The sequence below is a fragment of the Aquarana catesbeiana genome, unplaced genomic scaffold, assembly GCF_042186555.1.
Source record: "Aquarana catesbeiana isolate 2022-GZ unplaced genomic scaffold, ASM4218655v1 unanchor225, whole genome shotgun sequence".
Taxonomy (NCBI): domain Eukaryota; kingdom Metazoa; phylum Chordata; class Amphibia; order Anura; family Ranidae; genus Aquarana; species Aquarana catesbeiana.
In genome coordinates, this window is record NW_027362652.1 from 296,679 (window position 1) to 308,698 (window position 12,020).

At 44.6% G+C, this 12,020-nt stretch overlaps 2 protein-coding genes across 2 annotated transcripts in view; both read left to right on the forward strand.

Annotated features, from left to right (window-relative positions):
- Positions 1 to 12,020, forward strand: part of LOC141121570 (uncharacterized) — a 277,798-nt gene that overhangs the window by 197,639 nt on the left and 68,139 nt on the right. The window lies entirely within an intron of this gene.
- Positions 1 to 12,020, forward strand: part of LOC141121540 (uncharacterized) — a 59,963-nt gene that overhangs the window by 21,094 nt on the left and 26,849 nt on the right. Inside the window, exons 6-12 of the mRNA XM_073611161.1 lie at positions 3,086 to 3,221; positions 4,059 to 4,735; positions 4,814 to 4,964; positions 5,079 to 5,176; positions 5,329 to 5,464; positions 6,292 to 7,331; positions 7,461 to 7,643. Of these exons, the coding sequence (XP_073467262.1) occupies positions 3,086 to 3,221; positions 4,059 to 4,735; positions 4,814 to 4,964; positions 5,079 to 5,176; positions 5,329 to 5,464; positions 6,292 to 7,331; positions 7,461 to 7,643 (2,421 nt within the window). The remainder of the gene's footprint in view (positions 1 to 3,085; positions 3,222 to 4,058; positions 4,736 to 4,813; positions 4,965 to 5,078; positions 5,177 to 5,328; positions 5,465 to 6,291; positions 7,332 to 7,460; positions 7,644 to 12,020) is intronic.

Sequence of the window (12,020 nt, forward strand, 5' to 3'; positions counted from 1 at the left end):
CTGTTTTTGTTAGCGGCCCATGAGGAGAAGGCCTATTTTTTTAGAGGTTTAGAGGGGGGTGTATGTAGTGCCCCATAGAGATACTGTTCTGTTAAGTCTAGTTTTTGGCCTCCCTATAACTGGGTAGTACACTATTTGATTGGTTAAGTCTGCTCTGGGCTCTATAGGTATGGGCTCAATTACTTTCCCCTGTCTTCCAGGGGACCCTGGGACATAGTGGGTGGGAGAATGATGACCCAAGCCTACATGTTAATATTCCCCAAGCCAATACCTGGTCAATATGGCAGGTGACCAGCAGGGGACTGAGGGAGGTATAAATAGGCTAGAATCCAAAGCAGAAGTCGCTTGTTCCTGAGGGAGCAAGACCCAGCCTGAGGGCTGTAGCATCCCTGGGAAATTTGCCTAGAACTGCAAGCATCTTTATGGGGGGCCCAGCTATGATTTGGCTGGGGGACTTCTATTCTATCCAGCCTCTTAAAGATCCAGGACACAAGCTGCTGAAGTACTGAAGCTGACTGACCCTGCACATGGCTGCCTGGAGATCAGGAAGCAATGAGTACCAGCCTTCTGGATTCAAAGACTTTCATTAGCTCTCCTGGGAGGCCACTAGCTACTACTTTCCACATTCAGGACTTTATCCCTCGAGGGATTCCTGTCTGTTACTGTTCACCATTACACTTCAAAGGGGGTGTTTTCACCCTGAAGTTTTAGTGCAGAATTAGAGTCCTCATTGTCAAGTTCACCTTTACCTAAGCTCACCCTCACCCTATCCAAGTTCTACCCAAAATAAAAACCACAAAAAAAGATATGGACAGCCTGTTCTCTGACTCAAGTGATTGGGAAATGCCGTCTGCCTATAAGGAAATAGAACCCAGGACTAAATTGCCAGACCAATCCCGTCTGTGCACTATACACATCCATGAAGGGTTATGTATCCCGCATGCACAGGGCCTTTTAGCCAAAACCCCCTAAAAATGACCCACCTTCACTGGCATCTGCATCTAAAGTCTCAGACAACACAGTTTTCTCGCAGGTCCATAGACCTACATTGAGGCAAAATCCCCATCACATCCTTCTGACAGCGAAGATGAGTTTCTAGTGGCTAATTTGGCATGTGAGAAAGAGCTAGTTTTGACTTTTATTTAGACTGTTGGGAATTTGATGGTTGAGGAATCGCCTTTCATGTCAGAGGACTCCACTGTCCTGTTCGAGGCTCATAAGCATAGATGATACTCAACAGGTTTTCCTTATGATTCCTTTTTGATGATTTCACCTACAAGGGTTGGGCATGTCCAGCTAACATCATTACAGATGCCAGCCTATTCAAATGGAGGGGGGGCGCTGGCCAATTATCAATTCAGGATAAACGGGCCCAGGAGGAAACCAGGTTTTCCATCAACATCTGGGAACTCTGAACGATCCATCTCTCCCTCTTCCCATTGGATTCTCAAGGGTTACCCAATCGGGGTCCAGTTTGACAGCACCACGGCTGTGGCCTACATTAATCACCAGGGCAGTACAAAGAGCTTGGCAGCTGTGCTGGAGGTGGCTAGAACTTAACCTTCCAGCCTTGTCCACCTTTCGCATTTTGGGAGTGGACAATTGGCTGGTGGACTATCTCAGTCATCATTGTCTGGATCAAGAGGGGTGGTCTAACCATCCAGATGTTTTTCACTAGATTTATCAACGCTAAGGCACACCAGTTATAGGTCTCCTTGCATCCAGACCCAATTGGAAAATTCCAAGATTTGTGTTGAGGTATGTGTTGGATGCACTGGTGGCTCTGTGGAACAGAAGCTCCTACCCCAGGTATTACAGTGGATAGAGTGGGAAGGCTGATTGCTAGTACTAAGAGAGGAGAGGAGTGAGATGCGTCTTATTGCTGCTTTTAAAGACTTGAAATGGTGTCTTCCACTATGCCTTGACCTTCTCTTCCAAGGTCCAATCTTCCATCCTGCTTTACAGTTGCAAGCTTTAACTGCATGGCTGTTGAAAGCCAGGTGCTAAAGGCTTAGGGACTTTCTGCTGTCATCTCCACGATGCTTAGGCCTCGAAAGTCCACCTACAGTTTAATTTATTATTGTACCTAGAAGGCTTATTTTGCCTATTGTGAATCTCTGGGTTTTCAATCTTGCAGGTTTTCTCTTGCTCACATTTTGGCCTTCCTTTAATGGAATGTGTACTGGCCTATGGCCCTGAGTACTGTGAAGGGTCCGGTTTCCACTTTGGCTGTACTCTTCCAACGCCCAATGATTTACCTTATTTGTACTTTTATCCAGGGAGCTATGCTAGTTGTTCTGCCTGAAAGATTTCCGCTGACGCCATGGGATCTGAATTTAGTTTTGTCAGTCCTGCAAAAGCCTCTCTTCAAGAATATCCGGGTAATTCCTCTTGAAAAGGTAACCTTACTGGTAGCTATCACTTTGGCATGCAGGGTAACCAAACTTTCTGCTCTTTCTTGTAAGCAATGGTTTTAGGTGCTCTATAGTGATAAGGTGGTACTTTTGGCTTTGGTTGTCTTTCCTGCTGAAGGTTGTATCGACCTTTCACTTGAATGAGGACATAGTCTTGCCCTTTTTGTGTCCAAATCCCCCCCCCCATGCTAAGGAAGCGGTACTTCATTATTTGGGCATGGTCTGGTCCTCCAGAGCTTACTTTTACATTCCACCTTCTCTTTTCAGATGCATAGTCACAGATGATCCTAGAAAGGGACAGGTAGCCTTACCATCCACCATTTCCAGATGGGTTTGTCAGACTGTGGTTTTAAGCTTATGCCCTATTGAGCCGAGATCCACTTGTTTCCCATTACTGCTCATTTAACCAGGGCTCCAAGCAAGCCCTGTGCTTTCATCCTTGTGCTTCTTCCTCAGGTTTTCAGGGCTGCTACCCGGTCATCTGTTCCCTGAAGTGCACCAGATTGTATGAAAGATTTGTATCTGTCTGTGTGGCCAGACAGCTAGATTAGGGGTAAACTGTTTTACCTGCTCAAAGTAAGCTATCTCCTTGTTCCTCCTCACCTCGGTTAGTGAGCCTCCATGGCTGTGCGTCCTTGACAATGGTATTTTCTTCTATTCTGTTGGTTTAGGGTGAAGATCTGATGATCATTAAAACCGAGGGTGAAGTAGAAGAGAGGTATGCGAGGGACGATCAGCAATATACGGAGGAGGCTGGAATGATGGGGCCATTCAAAGAGGAGGACACTCCTACAGAGATCAGTACAGGTGAGCCATAATAAATTCTTCTACTATTTCTGCACTGTTACTGCACACTGATTCCTTTAATATGTGGGCCCTCAGACTCCCCCCCCCCCCCCCCCGCCCAATGTGGCAGAATATGGGGTACATGTTCTGTTCCAAATGCTGTTTAATTCATTGACATACCTCCTTAAGCCCAGACTGAAGTATGGTCAATTGCTGACTTGCTACCATCCACAGGAAGCTTAACTCTTCAGAAAGACACAGGAGTTTATCCCAGATCAAAGCATTGTCTTACTTCAGCTAATTGCAATACAGAGGATGTATTTTCTAGTCTTTTGAAGTGTAAAGTAACACTATTTTTGTTTGTCTCCTCTTCTTTCAGCTGACTTATAGCTAAAGGTTAACTTAAAACTCTTTTAAAAGTCTTGTTGGGTGAAAAGCCAGGAGGAACATAGAAAACTGAAATACTTATATTTGCAAGAGAATACATTTCTCTAAACGCCCTCCAGTGCTGCCTATTACCAGAAGCCTAGGCCTAAGGCCACTTGTTCTATGCTAAAGGGTCTGCAAGTCTGAACCTTGAATCTCTTCGTTATCAGAGATCACATGACCCAGTGCCTAGGCTTTTGGTTTGGTGTGAAGAGCATGCACCTCCCAGTCCTCATTGGTTCCTGCTCTTCTGACAAGGCTGTGTAAATGTAGAAGTGATCTGGGAGGAGGACCAAAGGCCCATTTGCTTAAGAGGGGAAGTCGCAGCTGGTTGGGACATCCACAGAGAACATCTGCTTACTTAAATCTAACTGATCCAGATGGAATCATAATCCTCGTGTATCTATTGATCATGTTTTTATATTTTTCCAGGACACGCCATTGAGGAACCCTCAAAGGATGGTCCCACTTTATCATTAAGCTGTAAACTGGAAGACGAGGACATCACAAGCGATTGTGCAGGAGAAAAGACAATGAGCCCAGCTATCGATGGTGGAAGGAAGCCGTATTCCTGCTCTGAATGTGGGAAATGTTTTCCACAGAAATCAAAACTTGTCAGACATCAAACATGTCACACGGGGGAGAAGCCGTATTCCTGTGTTGCGTGCGGAAAATGTTTTCCAGAGAAGTCCAGTCTTCAAAGACATCAGAGGATTCACACGGGGGAGAAGCCGTTTTCCTGTCCTGAGTGCAGGAAATGCTTTTTACAGAAATCCGACCTTGTTAAACATCAAAAGTCTCACACAGGGGAGAGGCCGTATTCCTGCCCTGACTGTGGGAAAAGTTATATACACAAATCAGTCTTTGTTAGACATCAAAGATCTCACTTGGGGGTGAAGCCGTATTCCTGTCCTGTGTGTGGGAAATGTTTTTCACAGTCATCCCATCTTCGTGTACATCAGTGGATTCACACAGATGAGAAGATAAATCAAAGATCTCACATTAAGGTGGCGTCAACCAACTACAAAACTCCACCAGAGAAATGTCCCCGTCCTCTGTATTCCCGGGATTCCAAACAGGAAGATCACACCATCCCTCACCATCATCAGGTAGATGATCAACAATTATTGGTAGTTATGATTTAAAACAAGCATGTTTGTTACAATGAATGTTTATTATAAATTCAGAGCGAAAACCTCGGGGATTATAATATTGTTGTTAAAGAAGAGTATACAGAAGAGGATGAGGAGTATGGTGTGATGGAGGAACTTTCAGAAAGACACAAGGATCCCTGCAAGGACGTCATGATGGACAATCAGCCGCCCCTCACATCACCAGGTAAGAGGAGACTTTATTGTAAAGGAGAGAGCAGTACGGAGGGTCCACCTAGATCCCCCATCATCTGATAAACACATAGAAACAATGTATTCAGTCAGTGTGTGTTTCCTACAGATGGATCCAGTAATGGGAACCCACCAGAGAGATGTCCCCGTCCTCTGTATTCCTGGGATTCCACACAGGAAGATCACACCATCCCTCACCATCATCAGGTAGGTGGAGTTGAGGGTCTGAAACATAAAGTGATTGAACACTCTGACATGTGGAGATGATGTGTGGACTCTACAAGATATTTTCTATGTGATCTGACATCATAAATACTTCTATGTTACAGATGTTTTTATCTTCCATTCTGTTGGTTTAGGGTGAAGATCTGGTTAACATGAAAGTTGAGGGTGAAATAGAAGAGACGTATGTGAGGGATGATCGGCAATATACGGAGGAGCCTGGAATGATGAGGACATTCAAAAAGGAGGACACTCCTACAGAGATCAGCACAGGTGAGCCATAATATATTGCTCTGTTACTGCACACTGATTGGTCCAGAGTAGGGCGGGAGATTAGTGACATCATAGATTGATAATAGTCACCTCCTTGTACTGATTCCCGTCCTGCACATTAGATCTTCTTTTCTCTCAGAAAAACCCGCTTCTCTGTGCTGCAGACACAATTTATTTATTCAGACATGATTTATGTATAGTGATGAGCTGACATACCTGGGTGTCCGGTTTGGGGTGGGTTTGGCGAAGTTGCTGAATCCAAGCCCCATTGCAGTTAATGGAGACTGAATCTCAGAAATCAATAATAGCCATTTTCTATGCTAATTGTCAAAAAAAATGGGTCTGGGCACTGCCCTGGGGGACATGTACCAAAGCAAAGACATTTAATGTTAAAGGGGTCCCATACAAAAAAAAGGTTCCTCCCGAAAACGCATACCAGACCCTCATCTGAGCATGCAGCCTAACAGGAGAGGAAAAGGGGGGGACTGTATGAACACGTTTCTCCTGAACCATGCCCTCAACATAATGGGGTACTTGGCCTGGGAGACCACCCTGACAAAGAACCTTGTTCCCATGTTAATGAGAACAAGGTCCTCTTTCCCACAAACCTGGTCCCACTGGTTGTGAGGGTCTGTGGAAGCTCTATTTACAATTATGGGGTTTGGGAGGAGGACCAAAGGCCCCTTAACTGAAGAGGGGAAGTCACATCTGGCTGGAACATCCACAGAGAACCTTTGCTCACTAAAATCTATCTAATCTAGATGGAATCTTGATTTTGGGGAAGTAACCTTTCTGTATATGTTGAACATGTTTTTATATTTTTACAGGACACGTCATTGAGAAACCCTCAAAGGATGATCTCACTTTATCTCTAAGCTGTGAAATGGATGATGAGGACATCACAGGAGATTGTGTAGGAGAAAAGACAATGAGCTCAGCTATGGATGGAGGACTTCACAGTGTGGATAGACCATCAAATCCCTCTGACTCTGAGCAACCTCCTACTATGAGGGAAGGTGCCGGAATTCGGGGGGAGGAGAAATTTTCCTGTAATGAATGTGGGGAAAGTTTTAGCTCATTGTCCGATCTTTGCATACATCAGAGTAGTCACAAGAGGAAAAATCTTTATTCCTGTCCTGAGTGTGGGAAATGGTTTTCAGAGATGTCCAAACTTTACAAACATCACAAGACTCACACAAGAGATAAGCCGTATTCCTGCTCTGAATGTGGGAAATCTTTTCCACAGAAATCAAAACTTGTCAGACATCAGAGATCTCACACGGGGGAGAAGCTTTATCCCTGCCCTGAGTGCGGAAAAGGTTTTCCAGAGAAGTCCAAGCTTTACAGACATCAGAGGATTCACACAGGGGAGAGACCATATTCCTGTCCTGAGTGCGGAAAATGCTTTCAACAGAAATCTGACCTTGATAGACATCAAAGGTATCACACAGGGGAGAGGCCGTATTCCTGCACTGACTGCGGAAAATGTTATCTACATAAATCAGACTTTGTTAGACATCAAAGAACTCACACGGGAGAAAAGCCGTATAACTGCGCTGAATGTGGTAAAAGTTTCTTGCAGAAGTCAAGTCTTCACATACATCAGAGGATTCACACAGGGGAGAGGCCGTATTCCTGTCGCGTGTGTGGGAAAACCTTTTCACAGTCATCCCATCTTTACGTACACCAGCGGTCTCACACAGAGGAGAAGCAGTATTCCTGTCCTAAGTGTGAGAAATGTTTTTCACAGAAATCAGCCCTTGTGATACATGAAAGATCTCGCACATGTGAGATGAGGGGAAGGTTTTTCACAGGCGTCTCATCTTCACAGACATCTGAGGATTCACACGGGGGAGAAGCCGTATTGCTGTCCTGAGTGTGGGAAATGTTTCTCACGGATATCAGACCTTTGTAGACAAAGATGTCACAAAGGGTAGATGCTGTATTCTTGTGCTAAGTGTGGTAAATGTTTATCAGAGAAGGCCAGTCTTTATAGACATCAGGGGAGAAGCCGTATTCCTCTCCTAAATGTGAAAATGCTATACGTGGAAATCAAACTTTGAGATTTTACATCATTGAGAAGCCATATTTCTGTCTTGAGTGCGGAAAATATTTTTTTTCTGGTATATCTATGCCACCATACACAGATTTACGCCCTTTGTTCAACTTCCTCGGGACAGTATAAATAAACTTGAGTCCCAACCAATCAGAGATGTTTCTTTTTTAATTCTTCTTTCTCCAGGATGAAGACATACCTAGCTCTGAGGCACAAATATTTGGTAATGTGTCATTGGCCTCTAAAGGGGATCTCCTGTATTTCAGATGATTTTAAGGTATATTTGTAAAATTCTTGGTAACTTTTAATCATGATGGTAATATTTTGATTACAGCAAGAAATGTGATGTTTAGTACTTTGTAGATAGAGGATATCTAGATTATTTATTAATTTTAAAATGGTGCTAGAGCCAAGGCTATAAAGTGTGAAATTTTACATAATAGCGTAGAAGTATAAAAATTGGGAGGCAGTAACATCAAGGATCTCCATTAAATTGGCGCTGGTAGTCGAGATCGGGAAGGTTACCTTAGTATTGTTAGATAACAAGATGGCGTTGAGGTCACGAGAGTAATGGGATAATATGGAGCCCTTTGCAAAATGGTGCTGGTGGGCTTTGACACAAAATGGCACTGGGCACCGTGGCTATAAAAGGGAGAAGGCAGTCATCCAATCAGATGCCCATGAGGAAGTTACGTGTGTCTTGGTGACGAAACGTGCCTGGGTTGGGCTTTGAATGACCTCATTATGCAGCATACTGATCTAGAAAGTGCAGTATTTGTAATGCCGGTGTACATACCGGCACTATCATGTCAATGCTGTTTTATGTGGGTGCGCTTTGAGCGCACAATTAAATGTGAGCTTCTTTCTGAAAGAGTGGGTTAAATAAAGTAATTTTTTTTTTTGTTAGCGCACGATGGAGCATTTGTCTTCTTTCAGCGCTGTCGCATTTTGACTGACAATTGCACGGTCATGCAACACTGTACCCATATGAAATTGTTATTTTCTTTTGCAAAAATAGAGCTTTCTTTTGGCGGTATTTAATCACCACTTTTTATTTTTTGCTAAACAAAAAAAGACCAGAAATGTAAAAAAAAAAAACCCTTTTTTTAGTTTCTGTGATTCAGTTGTGCAAATAAGTAATTTTTCTTCTTCACTGATGTGCACTGATGAGGGGACACTGAAGAGGCTGCACTGTTGGGCACTAATAAGCTACACTGATGGGGCTGCACCAATAAGTGGTACTGATGGGAATATCAGTGTAAATGTGACTTGTCACAGAATAGGCAGTTATTCGGATTTCCTTTCCTCAGACTGACCGCACTGGGGAAAGGAAATGCCGATAACCGGCATTTGTTTACATGTGATCAGCTGTGATTGGACACAGCTGATCACATAGTAAAGGGCCGCTGTGATTGGCCCTTTACCTTGATCTATAATCAACTGTGACCAAATGCACGCTGGGGGTGGGTTCTTGGAGGATGTCAATAGTCGCCCTCTTGTAAACGTGTGACTGCGCTGTAGCCGTCATTCGGCTATAGCGCAGTCGGCAAGAGATTAAAAGGGACACGCGCTGTTTATGACCTTACATTATACGGGGGTCATAAACATAAGGTGAGAGCACAGCTGGTGTTGGTGGTTCCCAGGGGGTGCAGAAGTTGGGTGAACACGTTTGAACGCACAAGGAAAAAGTATTAAGCAAGATACAAATAGAGACTGTAATTCACCTGGACGTTTTTAATTGATGTGTTGAAAAGTTATAAGTAGCGCTACACCAGTTTATTAACCCCCTGAAGAAGACATCTGTATAGAGATGAAACACGTTTGGGCTCATTCTTCAAACGTGGCAGATATGAGGGCTGAAGTGGGAAATTTGTTGGTGGTGTTTATCTAATGTACCAATAACTATTGACACAATTTGTGTGACCTTACTGGTTTCCTTAAAGTGGCTGTAAACCCTTTATAACAACTTTTACCTACAGGTAAGCCTATAATAAGGCTTACCTGTAGTTACCGTGATTTTCTCCTAAACTTGCACTGTTAGGAGTTTTTCACTGTATCCGCATGTGCCGACGTAATTGGCACGTGCGCACTCAAACGGCTCACTCATGCCATTTCTTTAGCTGCTGTGCCGTTAACGGTGGCTCCCGCGTGCATGTGCGGGAGTGATGTCATTGCAGCTCCGGCCAATCACAGCGCTGGAGCCCATGAACCCGGAAATAACTCCGGGACTACATGTCGCCGGTCACAGCGGTGTGCCGGGACTCCTGCAACAGCATCCTTCTAACGTAAAGATCTAGTATGCAATGTATACTAGCTCAGTATGCCTTTGTCTTGCAAGTTTATTTTTTTATCTGGGTTTACAACCACTTTAAGGCTCCGTTCACATCTTGGCGTTCCGAATCGCAGGCAGATTCGCCTGTGCGTTCCCTGTCGCTTTCAGAAACCATGAAATCAGGCCGAGACAGAAGTACAGTTAAATCACACTTGTTTAATAATAAAAATAAAAAGAACAAACGTAGTCAAAACATAGCCAAAGTTCAGTAACCGGAACGGATAGTCAGCCAAGCCAGCAGTCAGTTATCAATGTAGTGGAACAACAAGCAGGATCTGGAACCAGAAAGGATGTCAGCAAAGCCAGTCTTGAACAGGATCGCAGGAGATAATTTCTGTGATGTTGACCAAGGCAAAGGCAGAGCTCCTCTGGACTGGACGGCTTAAGTAGGCAGGACTGACGAGCACGATACCATCAACAGCTGAGTAACTGTGGAGGGAGATAGGAGCTGGCAGTTAGCCGACAGCTGAGCGGCCAGCTCAGAGAAGGAAGGGCTGAGTCCAGCCCTGACAGCCTCCCAAATAAGTATTTCACCACCTGGTATCATAGCACAAATCCCTCCGCCAAATTGAAAGGAGTCTCAATTACATTTCATAGCTCCTTCACCCCGGAGGTTCGTGACTCATGTGTTGATCCACTAGGGCGCTATTTATTCCTGAATTTGAAATACATGTAAACGGTATTTACGCTGGCTAACATTTTTCTCCCTAACAAGGATCAACTCACCTTCCTATCCTCTTTGACAGCAGGTCTATAAACATTCGGGACTCTCAATCTGATCTTGGGGGGTGACGTCCCGGTGGTACCGAGACTGGACTCCTCCACCAGTAAGTCGAACATATCACCGACTACATTAACCAAAATACGCTCCATTTTCACCAAATCATCCTTGGTGGATACCTGGAGAATACTCAATCCTACTGGTAGGGACTACACATTTTTCTCCTCACCACATGGGTCCTACAGCAGAATAGACTACATCCTGTTATCACAATCACTGCTAGACTTTGACCCCTCCTGTCACATTGGGGTCAAGCTCTGGTCGGACCATGCCCCGGTACACTTCACCCTGGGCAGGCTTCTCAGACCCACACACAGACACACATGACAACTTACTATCTGACCTAGTGTGCAAGACTGCGATCTCCGATGCGATTAGAGACTTCACATACACTCATGTTAAGGATGTGACATCTGCCATGAATAAATGGAAGACATTGAAATGCATTCTACGGGGAATCTTTATCCAGCACGGCTCTAGACTAAAAAAAGCCAGAGTAGCAGACATTAAGCATCTATTTGCTCTCATTGCTTCCCTAGAAGCTATTTACAAACACACACTGGAGCTTAAGACCCTAGCGGAACTCTCCAACGCACGTCGTGACCTCCTCCGCCTTTTGACGGAGGGATCCCTAGTTGCTCACGATAAAGGAAGACACCTTCATTACGTTCAGGCCAACAAGTTTGGCAAACACCTAGCGCAATTTCTTCCCCCACGGCAACGCAGACAGAACATCCCATATATCCTTGCACATCCAAACCGTAAATTCCACAAGAACTCGGAGATTGTTTCCAAATTCTGAGATTATTACTCCACACTATACAACCTGCCCCCCCTCAAAAAAAGATGCACCCACGTGCCCAGACAATCCTGACATGTCCTCATACATCCGAGACACAGCCCTGCCCGTGATCTCTGCCAGTGCTATTGAGGATCTTGAAGCGCCCATCACTACAACTGACTATTTACTGGCGATTAAGAGCCTCAAAATGGCAAGAGCCCTGGGCCTGATGGTTACACACCATGCTTCTACAAGACATTTGCTCCTCAGCTGGCCCTGATCATGGCATGGGCCTTCGAGAAAGTAGACGACACACACCCCCATCTCAATTACTTCAAGCCCAAATATTCATAAATCCCAAACCAGGGAAGGATCACGTGAGCTGTAGTAACTACAGACCCATATCGCTACTAAATGTTGATCTCAAATTGTTCTCGAAGATCATCACAAACCGACTCGTCCCCATACTCCCTGATTTGATACACAGTGATCAGGTGTGCTTTATCCTGGGTCACGAGGCCAGGGATAACACCAAAAAGACCCTTCATCTAATTTCCTATGCTCAGCATAATCATATCCCCACCCGTCTGCTTGCATGCGACGAGG